Genomic DNA, 20002 nt, shown 5'->3' on the forward strand with positions numbered 1-20002 from the left:
ACACAGACTATATACAGCAAAAACGAATTAAGTTATAGAAATGTAGATTAACACAGTTTTGATACTGCAGTTGTGTGCATGGATGTTTTCCATCTGAAATCCCAAAACTAAACAAAAGGTAAGCCTCTAAAATGATTTAAAAAAAAAAAAATATATTTTAAAGATCTTGTATTTTAAGGATATATGGCTCCACGCATGCAACTTAGTTCATGCAATGGGCAAAAGCAAGAACCTGCTTTTCAAGTGTTTTTCCAAGCAAAAGAATGTCAAGATATTTCACTCAAATTTTTTTTTTCTAGAGACAGCAAACATTTAGTTTGACTTGGGACATCGTCCAGTTCCCATTTTCTCTTCGTGCGTCGGATGAACGAGTCCGAAAAGTCGACTTCTTAACAACGTCTTTTTTTTTCTTCTTCTGCGCAACAACAATCAAACCCGGTCTGAAACTTATTTCCGACTGCACACGTGGGGTCACAGTAAACGCGCTATATGTCCTTCCGGTCGGCTGCTACGCTACCTGTAAACAGAAGCCACGTGACCAGCCTGTCTGGGGGCTTTGCAGCAGCGGGACGAATGACGGCTCGACTTGGAGGAAGTTACCGGGAGCGCCAGGGAGCAGCTGTGCTGGTATGTAAACCTCACACGAGTTGGCAGCAGCGTCGCAGTAAGAGAAATAATATTTCTGATTATCTAAAACGACGCGTGTGTGTGTGTGTGTGTGTCAAACCGGGCTACAAACAAACTTGGCATACGGGGGGCCTGTGCTAAAGCGACCTAGCATTTAGCTTCGAGCTTCCTAACTTACATATTTATACACGTTGTGTGGCGGATTTGAGATGTTCCGGCTCGTTGTGTTAATTGGTGCAAATGCTGGTTTTTTTTTTAGTTTTTTTTTTAGTTGCGACGATAACGTTTAATTAACAGTGAGTTACTTCGGGTGGTAACTTCCTCCATAAGTTACCGTTAGCTTGCTAACATACGTGATTGCGTTTTTTTTTTCGGAGACGCTGAAGTTAGCTTCAGATTGGTAGGTAACCCTGATTAAAAAAAAAAACAGCGATTCATTTTCTCTATTTAAAACTTCTTAATGCCGTAAAAAAAACAAAACCATGTTAGACCATTGAGATAAAGCATCGACTCAGTACTTTCCAGTCTGTTGAAAACATTTATTATATTTGTATTTTGTAGGAAATGGGACATTTCATTTCCCCCCCCAAACAGACAGACGTGGAGTCGTCCAGTAAAAAAAAAAAAAAAAAAAAAAAAAAAACAGCTTTATTAATCAAAACAAATCTGAAACTTGAGAATTTTAATCATTTCTAAGCCTCTTTTTCGTCATCCAGTTTGATCTGTATAATCGTAGCTTTAGATCCGGACCAGGTTTAACGTGGTCGACATTAGGAGGGAAACAAAAAAACAACAACAACAACAAAAAAAACGTTTTCTTGTTACATTTTCACAAATAGAATAAAGGTTTCATATATTATAAATCATAAACACGCTTTTACTGCACTAGTAGTTGCAAAAAGAAAACAACAGAAACAAAGCAGCTTTCACGTAATTTACCTCAAGTGTCGAATCGGAAACTAACTTCAGCGTCGTGCTCCCGCAGCGGATTATTGTTAGCCGTCCTATAACGTTAGCACGCTAACTAGCAATCACCTCCTGGCCCAAAGCGGGTCTCAGAAAGGAGATGTTTCATGTGGACGTGTTGGTTCATATTAAACCAACCAGCGTGGACACTTCTCGTCGGGTCTGGTAACAGGTGTACGTGTCGTGTTGGTTTTGCAGACTGTTGAACTCTGGCCTGCTCCAGGTTGTGAAGTCGCAGCGTTGCTTGATTTTTTTTTTTTTTTAATTTTTTTTTTTTATTAAACATTACCTTGCGACTCATTTACCGTCAGCCTCCTCTCTTAGAGGATTGTTTAAGTCGGGCTTTTTTTTTTTTTTCTCGCCCTTCGTTAAATATGCCTCAAACTCGTTGTGAAACACGAGTGACCCGCGGGGATCGGCTAAAAGGTGCTAGCGACGGTTGTCTTCGCGCAGCAGTACAGCAAACCAGCTGATGGAGGCGTCCCAGGGACGAAGTTTGAACCTGTCTGTCTCTGTTGAACAGCTGGAACACGTGTCTTAATGTACGGTCCCGTCTGTAGCTGGAATAACCACGCGCGGCAGACACTACAATAATAATAATAACGAATCGGTTAATGTGCTTGCGAGTAGTTACGTCTAGTTTCCTCTGGCCTTTGAAACCGGTGAATATTTGTCCAAAATGTCCCCCCTGAGATGTCCCCCCCCCCCCCTGAGACCTGTTGGATACAGACTGTGCTGCTGGGATGATCGACATTGATGCATGAAAGCCGTCCTAAAGCAACAATTACTGTCTTCCTTGATGAAGAATGTTTTTAAAAAAAATAAATATCTATATCTATCTATCTATCTATCTATCTATCTATCTATCTATCTATCTATATATCTCTATATAGAGATATCTAGATATCTCTATATAGATAGATAGATATCTATATATATCTACATCCTGTCTGTGTTGTTCTGCTGCAGGAAGGCAGCAGCATTCATGGATATTGTGGACACCTTTAACCATCTCATACCCAGTGACCAGTTGGATGACTCGCTGATAACCGGTCAGAATTTGGAATGTGAAGCCAGCAGTGAGTTTGGGACCGGACTCAGACTGGAGGACTCGCTGAAGAACATGCTCAGTGACAAAGATCCCATGTTCGGATGTGCTAGCGCTCAGTTCAACCTGCTGGACAATGAAGACCCCGCCTTTCAGATCACTGGCTCGGCAAGTATGTCCGCAGACAAAATAGTGGTCGATAAGGCCCGAATGTAGATTTGTTCTTCAAACTTTAATTCAAAGCTAACCAGCACACGTGACTAAAACAAATTTTATGCAGCTGCGTTCACTAAATGTCATTCACAGTTCAACTGGAAAACTTGGTGGGGGAAGTTGTGAATACAACAGCTTGCTAACATTATTTGGTCATCAGCAGACCCATTTTCTCTGTGCTGGATTTGCTCATTTGAATTTTACGTCAACTTTTTTTTTGGTGCTTGTGCTTGATAAAAACCAAACACTTTGGCAGGTCACCTTACATTGAGATATGCAGGAAGCATTAAGAGCTATCTGTACTCAAACACTGTCGGTAAGCTTTAGCAGTATCAGATATCACATTCAAATAGTGTTTCATATCTTTATTTTGAGTGTCTCCAGTTCATGATTTCTTTACTTTATCATAGAGACAAGACAAGATACAATAATGAAGGTCTTTGTAAATGTGCTGTCATGACTGACTGCCATTTATCCTGGACTACTAGTGTTTAATATTGTTTTCTTCAGATCACTTGCTTCTCACATTGACACAAATGCTATTTTTCATCTCGCAGGCCTCGATAGTGGTTCAGCATCCTCAGGCCTTAATAGTGAACTGAATGTTGCAGAGTCCGCTCAAGTTAAGCAACTCATTGACAGGCAGAACAAACGTCCGCACACTTCAGAGAGCGGTAAGTCGGTGCTCATTCGTGTTCCTGTATCCACCATAGTATATTTTTAAATTAGAGATGGTGTTACACATTTTAATATGTTTGTCTTTCTCTTGTTGAAACAGAACAGCAGCCTAACACGTCCACCAACACCATGATTCGAGGACAACTGGGAAGGAAACCAGCCAACAGGCTACGCAAGTCTTTTCTTATTGAGAAAGGAGTCAAAGGTGCACAGCTGAAGAAAGAATTAACTCTCGGAGGGCGGATTAATATTAATGATCTTGATGGTGGATTATGGCTGAAACCTTCAGTCATATTGCGACGATTGACCGTCACAATCGGAGGATTCAAGATTGAGTTGCTTCCAGGACCCTCTTACACACAAAGTGTTGATACAAGCCAGTCTGTGTGCTTCGAAGACGGTTTTTCTTACGGCGGGGATGTTGGTTTTACCATTTTGTCCGATGATGCTGTCCATGTACAGAATCCCACCCCGGAGAATGTAGCACAGATGGATGTAAACGAGAAGAGCTCTGTTGATGATGCAGCCCTTGGACTGGGCCCTTACGTGAATCCTAATGACGTGCAGACCTCCAATGGGACATTAATAGGGAGCCCCTGCACTCAAGAGACAAAAGTTGACAATCAGAATCCTTCTGAAAAGCAGACAGTAGTCAATAAAGGAAAGGAGGGTACCAAGCAGGCACAGAGCAATGAGAACACCACAACTACTGTTAGTAATCAGACCGACGGAAAGGATAAGCAACAGGTTGTGGCCAAAACTCTGCTCAAGGCTAAACAAGGACTGACATCGAACAAGAACAAGAACATGGTTACATGCAAAACAAGCAATATGATTAAGGAACATAAAGTTCCTCAAGACACGCCATCCAAAATCATCCAAAGAGGAGACCTGCACAAAATGAAATCTCAAAAAGAGGGGCAAGATGTTGCACACTTGAAAAGGCCTGCAGAAAACACCCAAAGTGAGCATGCTACTAAAGTGCAAAAGACACAGGGTACAGGAGACGTTAAAGTGAAACCAAAATTACAGAGTTCACCCAGCTCTGCAGTGAAGAAGAGCCCGTCATCGGGCAACCGTGCGGCTGAGCAGCATGGACCAACTAAACACACTAATCCTCACAACAGCGGCAAAGTTGAGGCGACTCACCCGGCGCACAGTCATCCAGGCAATTCTTTAAAATCACCAGAAGAAGGAGGGCACGACAAGTCCAAACCGAAAAAGCCAGAGAAGATTCTTCAGCGACTGAAAAGTAAAAATACAAGAAGCATCTCTGTGGAGGAGCCGCAGCTCTTTATTCCAGATAACGCTCCCGTTGCGAAGAAGGAAACTGCTGAGGAGCAACCTGCTCATAACGAGACTCTTTGGGATGGAAACAACTGCTGCGGTCTGTGCAAAAAACACCACAATAACATGTAAGTGTTGCATTTAAATACGTTCCGTACAATATAAACGTTTAATAATTGAGCCGGAGTGATGCTTGTTCACAAACACACCTTTTAATAATAGCTTTACTTTGTGTAGATTCATGGTAGGCTGTGGTCGCTGCGACGACTGGTTCCACGGCGACTGCGTTGGTCTCGACCTGACGAAAGTACATGAAATGGAGGAGGAGGACCAGATGTACGTGTGCTTGAAGTGCTGTGAGGAGGAAAGCAAGAAGGCGGAGCCTGAGCCCCCGAGTGCTCCTGAGGTTCAAGCAAAGACTGAGGTTCAAGATCAGAAGCTGCCTCCGAATGCCGATCCAGAATCCTCCCAGACACTTGCGTCAGGTGGCGTCAGACCAGTAAGAAAGGTACGTGGCATCTCGAAGAGCTTATGAAATACATTTTATTCTTTCACATACAAAGAATATGTTGTTATTTGTTTCCCCAAGCTAATTCAGCCTGATAATAATCAGACAGTGTTGCCACTACACAATGGTTTGTCTATTTGCTTTTACTTGGCCTTTATAAGAGTTGTGCACAACAAGTTGACAAGGTGCACTCAAAGTTTTCTCACACAAAACTTAAATCACTTGCGTCACATCAAATTCAACCAGTTTTTTATTTTATTACTTTTTGGCCAATGGGTTGTAAAGTTTCATGTGTTTTTTTATTTTTTATTTTTTACATACTTTAATTTTTGTGCTCATTTTCTGTCTTAATTATTAACAAAATTAAAAATGTGGCTAATGTGTTTTTTTTTCCCACTTCCCTTCTGGAATAGGATCCAGATAGAAAACAGTCCACAGATGGCAGAGAAGGATTCCATAAAACAGGTACTTTTTTTTTTTTTACCAGCTATCCATGTAAGAAGGAGTTTGTTTTTGTCTTTTTTTCTGTTTTCATCACCACAGTTCAGGGTCAGGCTGAGTCTCCTCTTATTTCTGAGTCTTTCTGTTATTACAATAGTATCAACAAGATTGACTGAAGTCAATCACAACGCATGAATGTATACATATTTGTTTTATTTCATCACATTGGGTGACACCACATGTTTTTTTGCTGAAGACTAAATTTGACTGTTACACTGCCAGTTCAGATGACAAATTTAAATGCACTTTAAAACAGCCTTAAGCTATGTATATATATATATATATATATATACTTCTAAGTATTACAATATAACACTTGACTACTACTGCTGCCCATATGTCGGCAAAAGTTTTTACAGTTTGGTGGTACCTGCTGTTGTTGCGTGTTGGCGGTGTAAAAATACCAATGATATTTTTTTTTTATATTTAAAATGGTGCAGCCGGATTTTTTTCAAAACCTCCCCAAAAACTGAATCCCAGCTCACTGTGGATATTTCAACAACTTTCAAAATATGAGTGAGTGCTAGCAGCGTTTTGGGAGTTTCAAATACTGTCGGGCATTATAAAAGAACAAACAAACAAACAAAAAAAAGAGCGGGTGTATCGGTAAAATAGGAACTCTTTAAATAGCTGCAAATCATTTTTGTTGTGTTGCTTTTGTTAGTGCTGTTCGCTTCCACATTGGGAAACCAATGTGCTCACAAAGCCAACTTAAATCTGAATACAGTGCTCATTTTGATTGTCTTCTTGCTGCCTTATGCAGCTCGTCTTTTTCTATTTGTAAGGGCTTGTTGAAGGTCATCCTGCTTTTCTTGTGTTAATTACAGAAGTGAATACAAATCCTCAAAACTCCATGTTGAATCTAGAAATATCCTGTTGTCCTTATGACTACAATTTCCCACCCGCTCAGTAGATATTGTCATTCTGTCTTAGGTGTTCAGCTGAAACAAGAGACAAAAAGTAAGACTTCATCTTCAAAGAAGCCTGTCTCTGTGGAGGCGATCAGGCGAAGTGTACGGGATTCTCTGAAAGAAATCCTCATTCATAGGTAAGGAATTCATTTAATTAACAGTTGTGTGAATACTGAAATTTCTTCTTTTTTTTTTTTTTTTTCTTTTTTAAATCAAAACTCAAACAAGTGCACCAAGCATGTGATGTTTTGTGTATTGTAGGTTGAAGGAGTCTGATCTGAACATCTCAGTGGAGAGGGCCTCTGAAGTTGCCAAGAAAACAGAGCGAGAGCTTTTTCACTTGTATAAAGACACCGACAACAAATACAAGAACAAGTACAGAAGCTTAATGTTTAACCTCAAAGACACTAAAAACAATGTAAGTACTATTTTGTAGCAGGCATGAAACAAATGTAACGTTTTCTGATTTGATATAAACATAGTTTCATTTGCTTTGTTTTTCTTTATATTTTTAGGTCCTCTTTAAGAGGGTGGTCAATGGGGAAATTTCTCCTGGTAACCTAATTCGAATGAGTCCCGAGGAACTGGCCTCCAAAGAATTGGCTGCTTGGCGACAAAGAGAGAACCGACATGTAAGTAATGATTGAACCTTTGCCGTAGGGTTTCACAAATATTGTTGCATAAATCCACCGTGATAAATTTAGGGTCGGCAAGTATTGTTAATAATGCAAGATTTTGACATTTTGCCCTTTTAATGATGTCCTTATAAGTTAGGAATACAAAGCATTCAGTAGCTGTCTAAAAGTAATTAATTCCCCATTTCACAGACAATTGAGATGATTGAAAAAGAGCAAAGGGAGGTAGAGAGACGACCGATCACAAAGATCACACACAAAGGTGAAATTGAAATTGAAAGCCAGGAACCGGTGAAAGCACCGGAGCCTGCAGAGGTAAGGGTCAGATCAAATCTTACTCTGCTCTATATATATATATATATTTTTTTTTTTTCTTTCCGATAACATTTTTCTACTTGAACATCTTCCCTTCTCTTTTCAGCTTGAGCCTCCTTCCAAAATGACAGAAGTCTCGGCAGAACCTCCAAACACCCCGGAGAAGAAAGCAGACAATACCAAGACGGACAAAGACACTACCAGCCAACACAAGTCTCACTTGTTTGACCTGCACTGCAAAATCTGCACAGGTAGACCCTGACATGAGCAATACACCTAGTCCAAGTCATTGAGCCTAGTCTTTAACAAAACATCTTTCTCAGGGTGTTGCTACTAACTTGACACAGTGACTGACTTGTGGCATTTTTTTTCTTTTCTTCCGTAAGGTCGTATGGCGCCCCCGGTGGAGGAGGCACCCACCAAAGTGGTCAAAGTTGCTACCACAGTGGTTCGGAGGCAGTCCACCAAAGCAGAAGAGACGAAGAGCACGACAGCGCCGGCCATCGAAGATGACCTGCACCTCACTGTTTTAGAGGAGAGCTTCAGAAGTGCTCAGTCAGGCTACGAAGGACGGTAAGCAGTTATTTCAGACTCTCAGTGGGGCTATGCTGTGAAACAAGTTTTTGCATGCTTGCCTCATTGCTGCTGTATCTGTCACAGGTCGGATCATACAGCTGGAAAAGATGAACAAGCTACTTTCCTTTCCACCCTGAAGTCCCTGTGGCGAGGATTCATTCATATGCACTCTGTGGCAAAACTTATGACGAAAGTGTTTCCCGTCTCCGGCATTTTGGACAACTTGCCTGAGGTAAAATGGAAAATTTTTGGACAGCTGTTGCAAAGTATTGTAGGCAGTAAATAGGGGGAGTGTATTTCAAGCAAAAATACTGTTTGATAATCTGTGGAAAGAGTGTTTGTTTGGTGCTTTGCTCCTAAATGATATGGAATGCTAGCTTTACCTGGCAGAGTTTGCACTACACTTCATTTTTGTTTATTTTTTGAAGAAGTTCCACGCAGATCTTTCCGACAGCAAATAGTATTCTTTGCACGACTCTCCTGTTTGTACAGAAGCATCTAATCTCGGCCCCACATTATCCGCTAAACAGATTTTAGTTGCATTGCTGCCACCTTCTGGTAGTAGCGAGGCATCACTACCAGGTGCCAGTAAAAAGAGGGAAACTAAGATAAGAGAATAGTTGCATAAACCTTTGGCTTTTTTATTTTTTAAATGGCTATTAAAAAATTGTGACCCATCCTGACAATAAACACTGACAGTAATGGGCCATTTGAATCTTTGCTGTGAGTGAGACCTGGCTTCGCAGCTATGCGGCACCCTCAAAAAGTGCCCATCTTCACCACAGTGGCAAAAATGGGAGAGGCTCAATGTTATACAAATATCCTCTGTTGCACTTTTGAGTCAGAAAAGAGCCAATTGAAACAAACAATGCTGAGACCTGCATCACTCTCGGACACAGGACCGGAATGCCAATCAGACTTTGAGAGCTCTGTGAGGCCCGATCATGGCAGCTTTGTATCCATACGTGTGAACGCTCCACAAGGTTTGATCTTTTTTTTCCCGTCAAATAGGACCTTCCGGACAGCATTCAAGTTGGCGGGAGGATAAGTCCTCAGATAGTTTGGGACTACTTGGAGAAGATTCGGGCAACTGGAACAAAAGTGAGTTTTTGAAAGCTTTTCTCGTTACAGGATTGTAAAGGCTAAGGTGGAAATGCAGTAAATAAATATAACCCCCCCTCCCACTAATTATAATGCTTTTCTTTCTGTGGAGATGAACAAAGCTACAAGGATTATTCCTGATGTAGAGCAATTTGTATTTAATATCAGACAATTAACATCCAGATTTGGAATGTCATTATAAAGCTGCTTCATTCATTAATTGTAGATTTTACTGACACGTGCCTTTTTGTTTCATTAAAGGAGGTGTGCCTGATTCGCTTCGCCCCCGAGACAGAGGAAGACGAGATCTCCTACACTCTTCTTTATGCCTACTTCAGCAGTCGCAAGCGTTTTGGGGTGGTGTCCAATAACCTGAAACAAGTGAAGGACATGTATCTCGTTCCTTTGGGTGCCACAGAGAAAGTTCCACATCAGCTTGTTCCCTTCGATGGGCCAGGTAACCTGAACGCCGGACCCTACTCTCTCTTAGATCATTGTTTACTATCTGTAAATTACACAAACATTTCTGATCAATCAAAGCTCATTCATCTTTTCATTTGACAGGGTTAGAAAACAACCGTGGCAACCTCCTCCTTGGACTCATTATACGCCAACGACTGAAGAGAGATTTTCTTCCTGTGGACGTAAATGAATCTGCGAGGATCATTCCTGAAATCATGCCCATCACCATTTCCGCAAAAGAAAACAGAGCAACCGAGGAGGAGGAGAAACTTTACCTATCTTCCTTGACTCCTGCACATAAAAAAGAGAAGGACAAACCACTTAAGACTACTGAAGAAGCTGATGAGCCAGTCGCAGAGGCTTTTGAAGAACCACCCGCCCCCGAGGATACCAACAATCAAGAATCCCAAAAACCACTCCGCTTTCTCCCGGGTGTGTTAGTGGGCTGGGGCGGCGAGCTGCCACCCCTGACAGATGTCGGAGGTAAACCCGCAACGACAGCGCACGACATCCAGAAGACCCAGTCTGCTCTGAAAACCGAGGCATCAACTGGCAACTCAAAAAGTCCAGCAGCTTCTGCCCCGCGAGAGCGCTTCGTTGTCAAGAAGAAAGAAGCCAAACCTGTTAAAGCTGAACCGGAGCCAGCCGGCCCGGCCGATACATCTGCTGCGAACAGCTCATCGGGAAAGGACGCTGCAGTTGTGAGCCATGGTGCATCAGTCTCGCTGAAGGATAAGCCTCCGGATGTATCGACCGAAGCATTCCTGGCGAGCTTGTCAGCAGCTCCGAGCGGGACTGAAACTAGCAGTTGTGCCTCGACAAACAAAGGCGACGCTGGCCTTTTGTCTGAAACTGAAAAAGGAACAAGTGAAGGGAATTCTTTATCCCAGCCAAAGCCTCAAGCTGCTTCAGATCCAACAAATAGCTCAAAACCTCCTTTAAGTGGAATATTGAAGAAGTCTTCAGCATATTCCACTGTGAATGAAGACACAATGGTGCTACAAAAGGATAAAGCCAGCCTCTCGGATCCTTCAAGTCCTCGACCTGTTCCTGCGGTGAGCAGCACTAGAAATGATCCGATTGTACCATTTCACCAAGGATATTTAAAGCTTTCTCAGGCCAAGCACAAGCCTGAAGAACAGAACCAAACTGCTCTTCAACCACTTGATAGTAAAAAGGAGGACCCCGGCGTGACCCAGGCCGGCGCCGTGTTAATACAGACAACGTATCCCCCGGCAGTCCAAGGACTTCAAGCAGCGAGCAACACGGAGGCCCCTGAGCCCCAACAGGACTCGGTAATGGCACCAGCCCTCCCAGTATACAACAGTTCAGCACCGTTCCCCTCGCAGCAGGACAAGCCTCAGGTACCCGGCAGCTACGATTACTCTTCTGACCCTCCTGACACTCTGGATCAGAACGATAGCACCCACTGGGCTCAGGACAGCACATCACAGGCGATCCCTGGACTCGAGTCACCGCACCCCAAGTGTTACTCGGACCCATCTGGCAGACCCCCTTCCCTGGCCAAAGACTTCAAGCGTCTGGACGAGCGATACAGCGACCCGTGGGAGAGGCCGCGAAGCACAGAAGACAGAGATCACCACGGGAGGCACGGCCACCACAGGGACTCCCACCACGGGAAGAAGAGCCGACACCACGACCGGGAGCGGGAGAAGAAGCACGATCGCAGCCACGACGACAAGCACAGGGAGAGGAGCAGGCACCACGGACACTCGGACGACCGCCACGGCGAGAAGAGGAAAGAGAGGCCCCACAGCGACGACTGCGGCAGCCGTCACAAGGACAGACACAGACACAGACGGGACTCTGATTATGAGAATGGACGCAGAAGTTCAAAAGACAGTTACTCATAATTATGTTTTATTTTTTTTAATTTTTATTTCAAAGCCCTCCTGACGAGACTTTGGAGCTCTAAGAGACTGTCAGCTTGTTGGTCAAGTGGCTTGTACAAACCACTCTGGCTGTATTGGCTGCTGGTGGAGTTGTTTGTTTGTTGTTTTATACACCGGTCTGCATCTTTCACAGAAGTTCCATTTTATGTTATCGACAGAAAAAAAAAAAATTGGATACCATTTCAGTGGGATTATAAATGAGTTCTATTCAGACCAAGAAAACACTCAATATTGGAAAATTTTCAACCTTTTAACCTTTTTATTGTATATATCTTATTCATACTGAGCTGCTATACTGAGTACAAACGATCAGTTTTCAGTCTCACATTAACACAATACAGGTGTGGACCAGTTTGTGAAACATTTAAGTTAAGCTCAACATTTCTGTTAACACAGAAAATATTTAACTGTGGACAGAGATCTAAACATCAGCTTTGTGTCATTGTTTGTTTTTTTTCCAATTTAATTGCTTTTAAAATGCTTAAATATTTTTTAAACTTACTTTCTGTTGAGAAAGTATGTACATTTTGGCTTGTAATATACATTAGAGATGAAGTGCGCCTTTGCACTGTGTGTTTATGTACAGTTGGTAATAAAGCTAATCCTTTTTTTATTGTTGATTATAAAATCAAAAGTCTCATATTTCTTTGTATATGTATTAAAAATGAAACCGCGTAGATACTGAATTTAACTTGTACTGGTAGAGTCATTTTTGACAGTAAAGCTATTTAAAAAAAAAAATAAAAAATAGAATCAGCCACAAGGGCTTAAATTTGACATCAAATGTCTTTTTCTTTTTGGAAATAGCAAAAGTTTTGTTTGAGATATTTCATCCAACAGAATTCTTATCAGCGCAGGTAATTCAGATGACAATATATCTTTGTAAAATTGCTATGAACTGTAAAAAAGTTTGAAAAACCAAGCTGTACAGTGTTGAAAAAAACAGGTGGTAAAATAAGAGTTTTGGGTAACGTCTACTTTTGAAAACTTACCTAAATACAGTCAAACATTAAACACATCTACTTACAGGCTAGTTTGCAGCAGGATGTCAAAAAACACAACTAATATCACATTTCACAAATCACAAGGGGAATTTTCAGGTATCGTTGAGGCCATGAGCTACACTTTCACAATTACTTATTGCCCTCATGGATATTAAAACCCTCACTATTGTTCAGAAAAATAACTGGTTTGGTGTCTCCAAACAAATAAATATTTCTGAGAGTTCCCTCAAAGCCCTGTGAAAACAACCCAGACGTCACGGTTGATACATTTCTGTGCAATTCAAACCCTCCAAAGTAAAACTGACCTGCATAGTTTAAGGCTACGTATCGCTCAAATGGGTCCACATCTTGGAAAAGGATCCGTTTCCTGTCCAGGAACACCTGAATGATTGTGCTGTTTAGAGATATGGAGATATTGTGCCATTTGTTGCAGCACAGAGTGAGATTCCTGAAAGTTAGCGGGATGGAAAGTCTTTCTCCAAGATTGACTGCAATTTTAAGATGGCCCCCCTCAAGTCCAACCGCGAGGTAGTCGTCATCTTCGTGTTCGGCCTTTCCCATCCACGCGATCAGACCGTCATTTGAGCTTGCGAGGAAGCTGAAAGAAACCTGCGTGTACTTTAAATTTCTCGTGTTGTATCTCGGGTCCTGATATTTAACATAAGAGTTTCCAACAAACTTGAAAGCGTCTGCGGATATTTCCGTGTCGCAGTACTTCCCTCCCCATCCTAAGGGGCACATGCAGCGGTATGAGCGGACTCCCGATGGGGCACATATGGAACCGTGTTTGCAGACGTTGCTGACACAGCTAACGGACTGTTTACACACGGAGCCACTCCATAACGGTGGGCATATACACGTGAATGAGTCACTTCCTGTTGCCCTGCAGCGACCTCCGTTTTGGCACACCTTGTACCCGCAGGCTGTCCCATCCCAGTCCCCCACGTTTGCGCCACTTACCGCTCCCATCTCTGTCAGCTCCAACTCTTGACCGTTGAGCACAAGTTCTCTCAGGCCACCAGTGAAGCTCGTCGGCTCCCCTTCAGTCGCGTCCGTGGAGACGAAGCTCAGAGTGGACACGCCTCCGACGAATATGTCTGTAGCGACGTCGAGGGTGGTCATCCCTTCAGTCACATTCTCTCTGACCTCCTGGTTGTCCAGGATGAGGAAGCCTTGGTTACCAGTTCGACCGGCCTTCACTGTGTGCCAGGTTCTGCCGCGCAGGTCCACGTTCTTGGCCGACTGCAGGATGTGGTTGCCATCACCAAGATTGTATCGCAGCTGGACAAACCCGGATGTCAAAGAGAGGCAGAGGAAATCTCCTATGGGAAGAAAATATATACATTTAATCAAAAAAAGAAGGTATTTCTGTGGTGGAGAATAGTTCCAATATTTCTTGCTTACAGCAGTGTCTGTTGATGAACCAAAGTTACAAGGACATTACTGTTAAATGTAATGGTTAAATGCTCTGAGCGGCACAAACTTAATTCACATCGTTCTCGCACATATATCTCAAAATATAGGCCACATTTTTCTGCATGCCTGAATGCCGCCAGGTCCACCTCACAGGCTCAGTATGTCTGTAGGTTGTGAGCACAATTAACACAATATATTTCCTCTCTAAGCCCCTCAGCGTGGCGGTGATATTTTATGATCTAAAATTAACCATAGCACTTGGTGACTAATAAAATGACAAATGAAAATTATAATTTGTATGATGAGTACTTACAGTGATAACAATTTTTTTTTTTTTTACAAGTTTTACAACTTTGACATAACTTTCTAATGTTGCAGTGGGACAGCAGTCCTTTACAACTCTCTTTACATTATGCTGCCAGTGAGGTCAACTTGGGTACAAATTAAAAAATACTTCTATGTCATTAATCTGACTGTATCCATACACACTGTGATCCCACTATGCTGCATGCTGGACCTGATTTCAGATGCCTTTTGTAAGAAACTGTTTTAGTTTAGAGAAGAATTCATTTGTTTCCAATTAATGTTCAGAATTATGGAGGGGGCATATAGTTAAATGCATGCAGTAAATATATGTAATACTTAGTTTTTAAGTGCAAAGTCTCTCTCATGAGCTATTAGTCAGACTTTTGAAACAAACAATGATTGGTAATGTGTGTCATGCTAGCATCTGGCATCCTGGTTGTCGCACATCAACACATGGGCAATCTGCACCGTAAAAATCACACTTTGTATATCAAAATAAAGCTGGCGACCTCACCCGCTCTGGCACTGAGATGCTGTGCAGTGTAGACGAGGATGCCGCCTGGTGACAAAGGCTGGAACTGCAGCTGCAAAACAGTCCTGTGTCTAATGCTCATCGGTGGGAATGACATCCAGGAGGACTGGTTGGCACTGAAGAATGGATCACTGATGGTCACAGCTGAACAGGAAAAGCAGTGTAGCAGTTAAATAATTGAATGGTGAAGTCTTGTCTTATTAAAAAAATAAAATTGAATTAAACATATGCAGTTGTGGTTCAGAGGGTCGGTGATGCAACCTTTCTCGCAGTAGAGTCCCACAGTCCCCAGAGGGCACTGGCAGGTATATCCGACCGGTAGAGGGATGCAGGTGGAGCCATGGGCACACAGCGGAGGGGGGCTGTGCTCGGCATCACACACAGACACGGTCTCAGAGCAGAGCGCTCCCTTCCATCCAAATGGGCACTGGCAACTGCAGACGGACGCAGTCAGACACCGTGTAAAGCTTGTGAATACTGTCATTTCCTTTCACTACAGTTGACCTGTGTAACTGATTTTCGGTTTGATATTGATGTCTGTTCACAAAGTAAATATACATGTACTGAAGCACACTCGGCCGTGAGGCCTACATGTGTTATTCATGGCCAGAGTCATTAAAAAATAATCAGGAATATGAATCCTAATATATATTCTCATTTTCACTTACTACACAGATGAGCCGGAGTCCACACATGTCCCTCCGTTCCTGCACTGAACATGGACACAGGGGGAGACGCCACACTGACCCACACTGCGCCCGAAGGCTGGGTGACCCGCAGGCTGTCCCATTATCTGGAACATTCTGTCCCTTCTCGTGCGAAACTGCACGTCAAAAATGCACCCTTTGAAAAGAAGAAACACATTAACAGCCAAAATGTATGTCGGAAGGATATCGTTTATTTCTCTGATAGGAAATTATGAGATGAGAACATAACATGCCTTACTGTCCTTGTATGAAGATCAAAAGATGTACATACTATAATCTGAGTGAGATTTCTTTCCAACTCAAATAAGGCCAGTACAAAGGAAACCACCTCTCTCAATGTGTGCAGTGCTTGAAATGAATTTATTTGATGGTTGTTTATTTCATCAGGTGATTACACAGGGTTTCATATCAGGAAACATAAACTTACATCTTTATAAGATGTTAACTCTTGAATTTGAAGTCTCTTTATTTCACATCAAAGATGCCTGAGTTTTTAAAATCCCAATTTCTTCCCCTGACATCACGCATCTCCTTAATCATATTTGCCATTTGCTTTCATAATTACATTTTTTTAAGACAATATTTGCTTTAGCCGGTACCTGCGGAGCACCGGGCCTTCTATAAATATAAGGCCTGAACACAACCCTCCCAGTCATCTGCAGACTCCCTTCTCTCTGCTGCATTAGTCATTGGCATAAACAGGATGCAGGGGAAATGTCATGCTCATTCATGAATATTCATGACATGATGCTGTCTACTTGGCAGACGCAAGTGATGGTGGCGGTTCTGCAAACACAGAACGTCGAGAAGAGAGGTAGATTCGGAAAGAAGATTGGAAAAGATGGTTGTTTTTGTTTTAGCAGTGCACATCATCACGTCTGGTACGAGAGTCAAGAAACCAGAGGAGCTAAGTCTAGTAAGTATACCTGTCAGAGAAAAAACACTTAAAAGTGACATGTGTGGGAGAAAAAACATTTTCTTAAATTAAAGAAAAAAATAATTTTGAGTTCAGGAAGAAGAAATCGCCCTCCAGATCTTTTGGCAAATCTAATAGAAAATATCTGCATCAAAGAAGTATAAAATCGGAGTTTCTAATAGACCAGCTCAACAAACACAAACTTCCCCAATTCAGATTATTTGATCAACAGCTTAAATAGAATGACTGATCCCCCCTCCCTCCCCCAACCCCCTCTAGCACCCACACAGCCCCCTCTTCCATCTTTCCACAGGGGAGTGTGGATCTGTTGATAACTGGGAGTGAAGTGCATTATCAGTGTGTTCACTGCCAGCCATCATGATTAGGGCTCGAGGAAGGTCACACAGATCTGATTAGACGCTCATGAGTTCTCATTACATCCCGAGTAGAAAGGTTATGGTTCCACCGGTGTTGCCCGGCTCAGGTAGTGCTCGCCAGCACAGGGGACAGTGACAGTCTGATACAGCATGGGCGAACTAATGCTTTATCCAGGCTGATTTGATTTTTGAGGGGTTATTTGGTGAGCAGAAAAATGAATTATATGATGATAAATCAGCAAACACAGAATCGCTTCAGTCCTTCAAAGTAAAATGCTTTTGTTTACCCCAAATGGATCAGCCATGACATTTTACAATAACAAGCCTCAGTGCTGTAGTGCAGAGACTGCTGAATATGGTTATGATGATATTCATAGCTGTTGTCATCATTACGGTTATGGCAATTTTGCTCCGCAGCTCCGCACATTAGCAGGCGCAATGAATGCTCTCCAGAATACATTCCTACATGAGGTCACCCGAGAGAAAGCATAAAAGATCTTGATGATGACAAAGATTATTTGGATAGCACCCTTGTTAAAGTGACTTATCAGCAGCGGAATGGATTTACACACAGCGCACTGTATGAGTTGTGAAGCGATTACAGGGCGCAGATACAATCAACCTCAGAGCTCTGTTCTGGCCTCATACACAGTCCGAGCCTCTAACTCCCTTTTCTTTACACAGTTTCTCTTCTGCTTACAAAGAGAGGGGAGAAACTCCCAAGCCCCGATGTTCTGACTGCTGATAGCAGTTGTAGTAAAGACGTAGAAGTCCTACCCTGAAAGCCCTGACGGAACCTGGAGCCAAGTGGCAGGAGTTCAGGGGTGTATTCATTATATCCTCCCACAAAGAGCTGGTTGAAGACATTGAGGCCCACCAGAGGTCCGGGAGACAATCCTGTCCTGTTACGTTGCCCATCAACCTGAGAAAGAGAGCAAAATGTCAATATTCAAGCTGGAGTCGAACATCTGTAGGCGTCAGTGTGGGAGCACAATTTATTTAGCAATCTGCCAAAGTTGGCAAAATCTATGACCTCGGATTGATCACTTATTCAGTCGGTGTCCACTTAATAGCCGCAGTGGCGACTATACTCCCACGTTGTGGCCTCTGAACAGACCTCCTTGAGGCCCTGATTTGCCAGGGATCGCGACCTTTTACTGTCTTGATAGCATCCCACTACCCGCTGACCTTTCAACCGCATTTCAGATGATGCAAACATCCCGTTCGACCTGATGATCGGCCTGAAAATGTTGGTGAAAGAAACCTGACGTGGTCCAAGAAAACTCTCACCTCGCTACAGCACCACATACCAGCCTTTAATACTCATACCAGACATCTGCAGTGTTTGTTTCAATGTGCACGGTATATCTTAACTTTCTGCCGTTGGACACGAGAGGAAAAGCTAATTAAATGAGAAGAATGATGTTTGTCATTGTTACATCCCTTCTTTCTGTACTTCTCCATTAGTCTATTATTCATTCAGTTTGTCTTTATATGGACTTTTTCTATTGTTTACTCCATCTGGTCAGATGGATTTTGTTGTACGGGAACTTAATGTACGTAAAGATGAGCCAGAATAAAAAAAGAAAAAACAATCAGCGTCGACCCGGGACACCTTATCATAGGTTATAGGTGGACTTGAGCTTAACCAAAAAGTTAAATCTCCTTCTCGAATTGTTTAATATGAAGACTTTTCGGATGACTGAAAACATGAAATCATTCAAGATTTAACAGGAAAAAAACAAAATGCTGGAAAAAAATAACTGTTACAAATTATTTTGTGTACAAGAATTAGATTTTCTTCCAGTTTTTATCTCTTAAATTATTTGTTGACTTCCTAAAAATGTATCGCTCAGTAATCCTGAACCCCTTGGATTGGAAATACTGTTTAAGAAAGATGATGTCTGGAGCATTAAAGCTCCTGTGATGGCTCAGGGCAGTCCGCAACTTTACTAGCTGGTTTACTTTGTTATCACCCAACTGTGTCTGTGTCTGTATGAAGGTATAGAAAGTTATTCTCATCTTTTGCAAAAAAAAATGAAAAGACACTTCTCATCATCCACTCACCTTCAGCCATCCTGTTTTCTTGGACCTTCCAAACGTGACAGTGTGGATGCTGATCTGGTGGTTGAGTCGATCACTAACTATGGCTGCTATCCCTGATCCGAGGTTGAATTTGTGTAAAACTCTCCCACTTCGAAGTCCCAAAACGAGGAAGTCATCACCATCACTGCCTACAAAATATCCAGAAAGTTAGCCATTAGTACAGAAGACTCAGGAGATATAATAATAAAGCAGTTAAACACCCTGAAACACAAACTCAAACAAAAAGTGTTCTGCTTTCAGTACTACATCTATAACAAACAATTGGAATAAATGATACATTGGTTTGCCTAATGTTGAATTTTAGATTACAATGTGTTTTTATGTAACGTTATACTTTGCCTTTCTGCATGTTTAATTCCATTTAACTTGATCACAGCAATTGAATTATTAAGAAGGCTACATTTCTTGATGGTGCAGATCAAAGGTACCACTTCATTAAAGCAATTAACATATGAATTGTTCATATTCATCTATTCTTATTTTGTGCCTGTGAACCATTCTTACAGAACTGCTCACTCCTCTGACAAGTGTTTCATTATTCATATTGCTCTTGTTTTGTTTTGTTTTGCCTGCACCTTGATGAAATGTTCTCTAAAGAGAAAGTGCAGAAGATCCACGAGATCTTGTGGTTTTTCTTTTCATTTCTATTTCTTCTTTTTTTGATCAAATATGCTGGTGACAACGGCACAGCAGTTACCTGCGACCAAATCTGACCCCCACAGAGAGGAGATCCTAACTTAATGTGACGGCTGCTGACAGTGCACACCTCCACCTCAAAGTCTGTTCAATACAATTAACTTTAATACTTTCAAGAACCTCGGCGCATGTGTTTGTTTTAGGAGAGTAACATGCTCCTTTTGAAAGCCAGGAACATGAACAATTTAGCTGGAAATCAAC

General features: G+C 42.2%; 2 protein-coding genes across 4 annotated transcripts in view; one reads left to right on the forward strand and one right to left on the reverse strand.

Annotated features, from left to right (window-relative positions):
• The first annotated feature begins 550 nt into the window (after window positions 1–550).
• On the forward strand, window positions 551–12359 carry phf3 (PHD finger protein 3). Of its 3 annotated transcripts, none has more exons than XM_069144848.1 (16): window positions 551–627; window positions 2563–2813; window positions 3412–3528; window positions 3633–4947; window positions 5057–5327; window positions 5741–5792; window positions 6762–6876; window positions 7001–7157; window positions 7255–7371; window positions 7567–7689; window positions 7796–7940; window positions 8076–8262; window positions 8350–8497; window positions 9277–9366; window positions 9628–9823; window positions 9931–12359. In XM_069144848.1, exons 2-16 carry the CDS (start codon window positions 2579–2581, stop codon window positions 11700–11702), a joined length of 5040 nt encoding a protein of 1679 aa, XP_069000949.1. In that variant the 5' UTR covers window positions 551–627; window positions 2563–2578; the 3' UTR covers window positions 11703–12359. The 3 variants fall into 3 exon arrangements, with proteins under 3 accessions (XP_069000949.1, XP_069000950.1, XP_069000951.1); XM_069144849.1 differs by lacking the exon at window positions 551–627 and adding an exon at window positions 643–664; XM_069144850.1 differs by lacking the exon at window positions 551–627 and adding an exon at window positions 685–1767.
• A 515-nt stretch (window positions 12360–12874) lies between these two features.
• eys (eyes shut homolog) overlaps window positions 12875–20002 on the reverse strand; it is a 137719-nt gene continuing 130591 nt past the window's right edge. The window contains exons 45-50 of the mRNA XM_069144847.1: window positions 19067–19233; window positions 17777–17921; window positions 15668–15842; window positions 15261–15433; window positions 14982–15143; window positions 12875–14067 (exon numbers count right to left, since the gene is read on the reverse strand). Of these exons, the coding sequence (XP_069000948.1) occupies window positions 12875–14067; window positions 14982–15143; window positions 15261–15433; window positions 15668–15842; window positions 17777–17921; window positions 19067–19233 (2015 nt within the window). The remainder of the gene's footprint in view (window positions 14068–14981; window positions 15144–15260; window positions 15434–15667; window positions 15843–17776; window positions 17922–19066; window positions 19234–20002) is intronic.

This window comes from Embiotoca jacksoni, unplaced genomic scaffold, assembly GCF_022577435.1.
Source record: "Embiotoca jacksoni isolate LCO1_2020_lvr unplaced genomic scaffold, fEmbJac1.0.p SCAF_12, whole genome shotgun sequence".
In the NCBI taxonomy this organism is placed as follows: Eukaryota; Metazoa; Chordata; class Actinopteri; family Embiotocidae; genus Embiotoca; species Embiotoca jacksoni.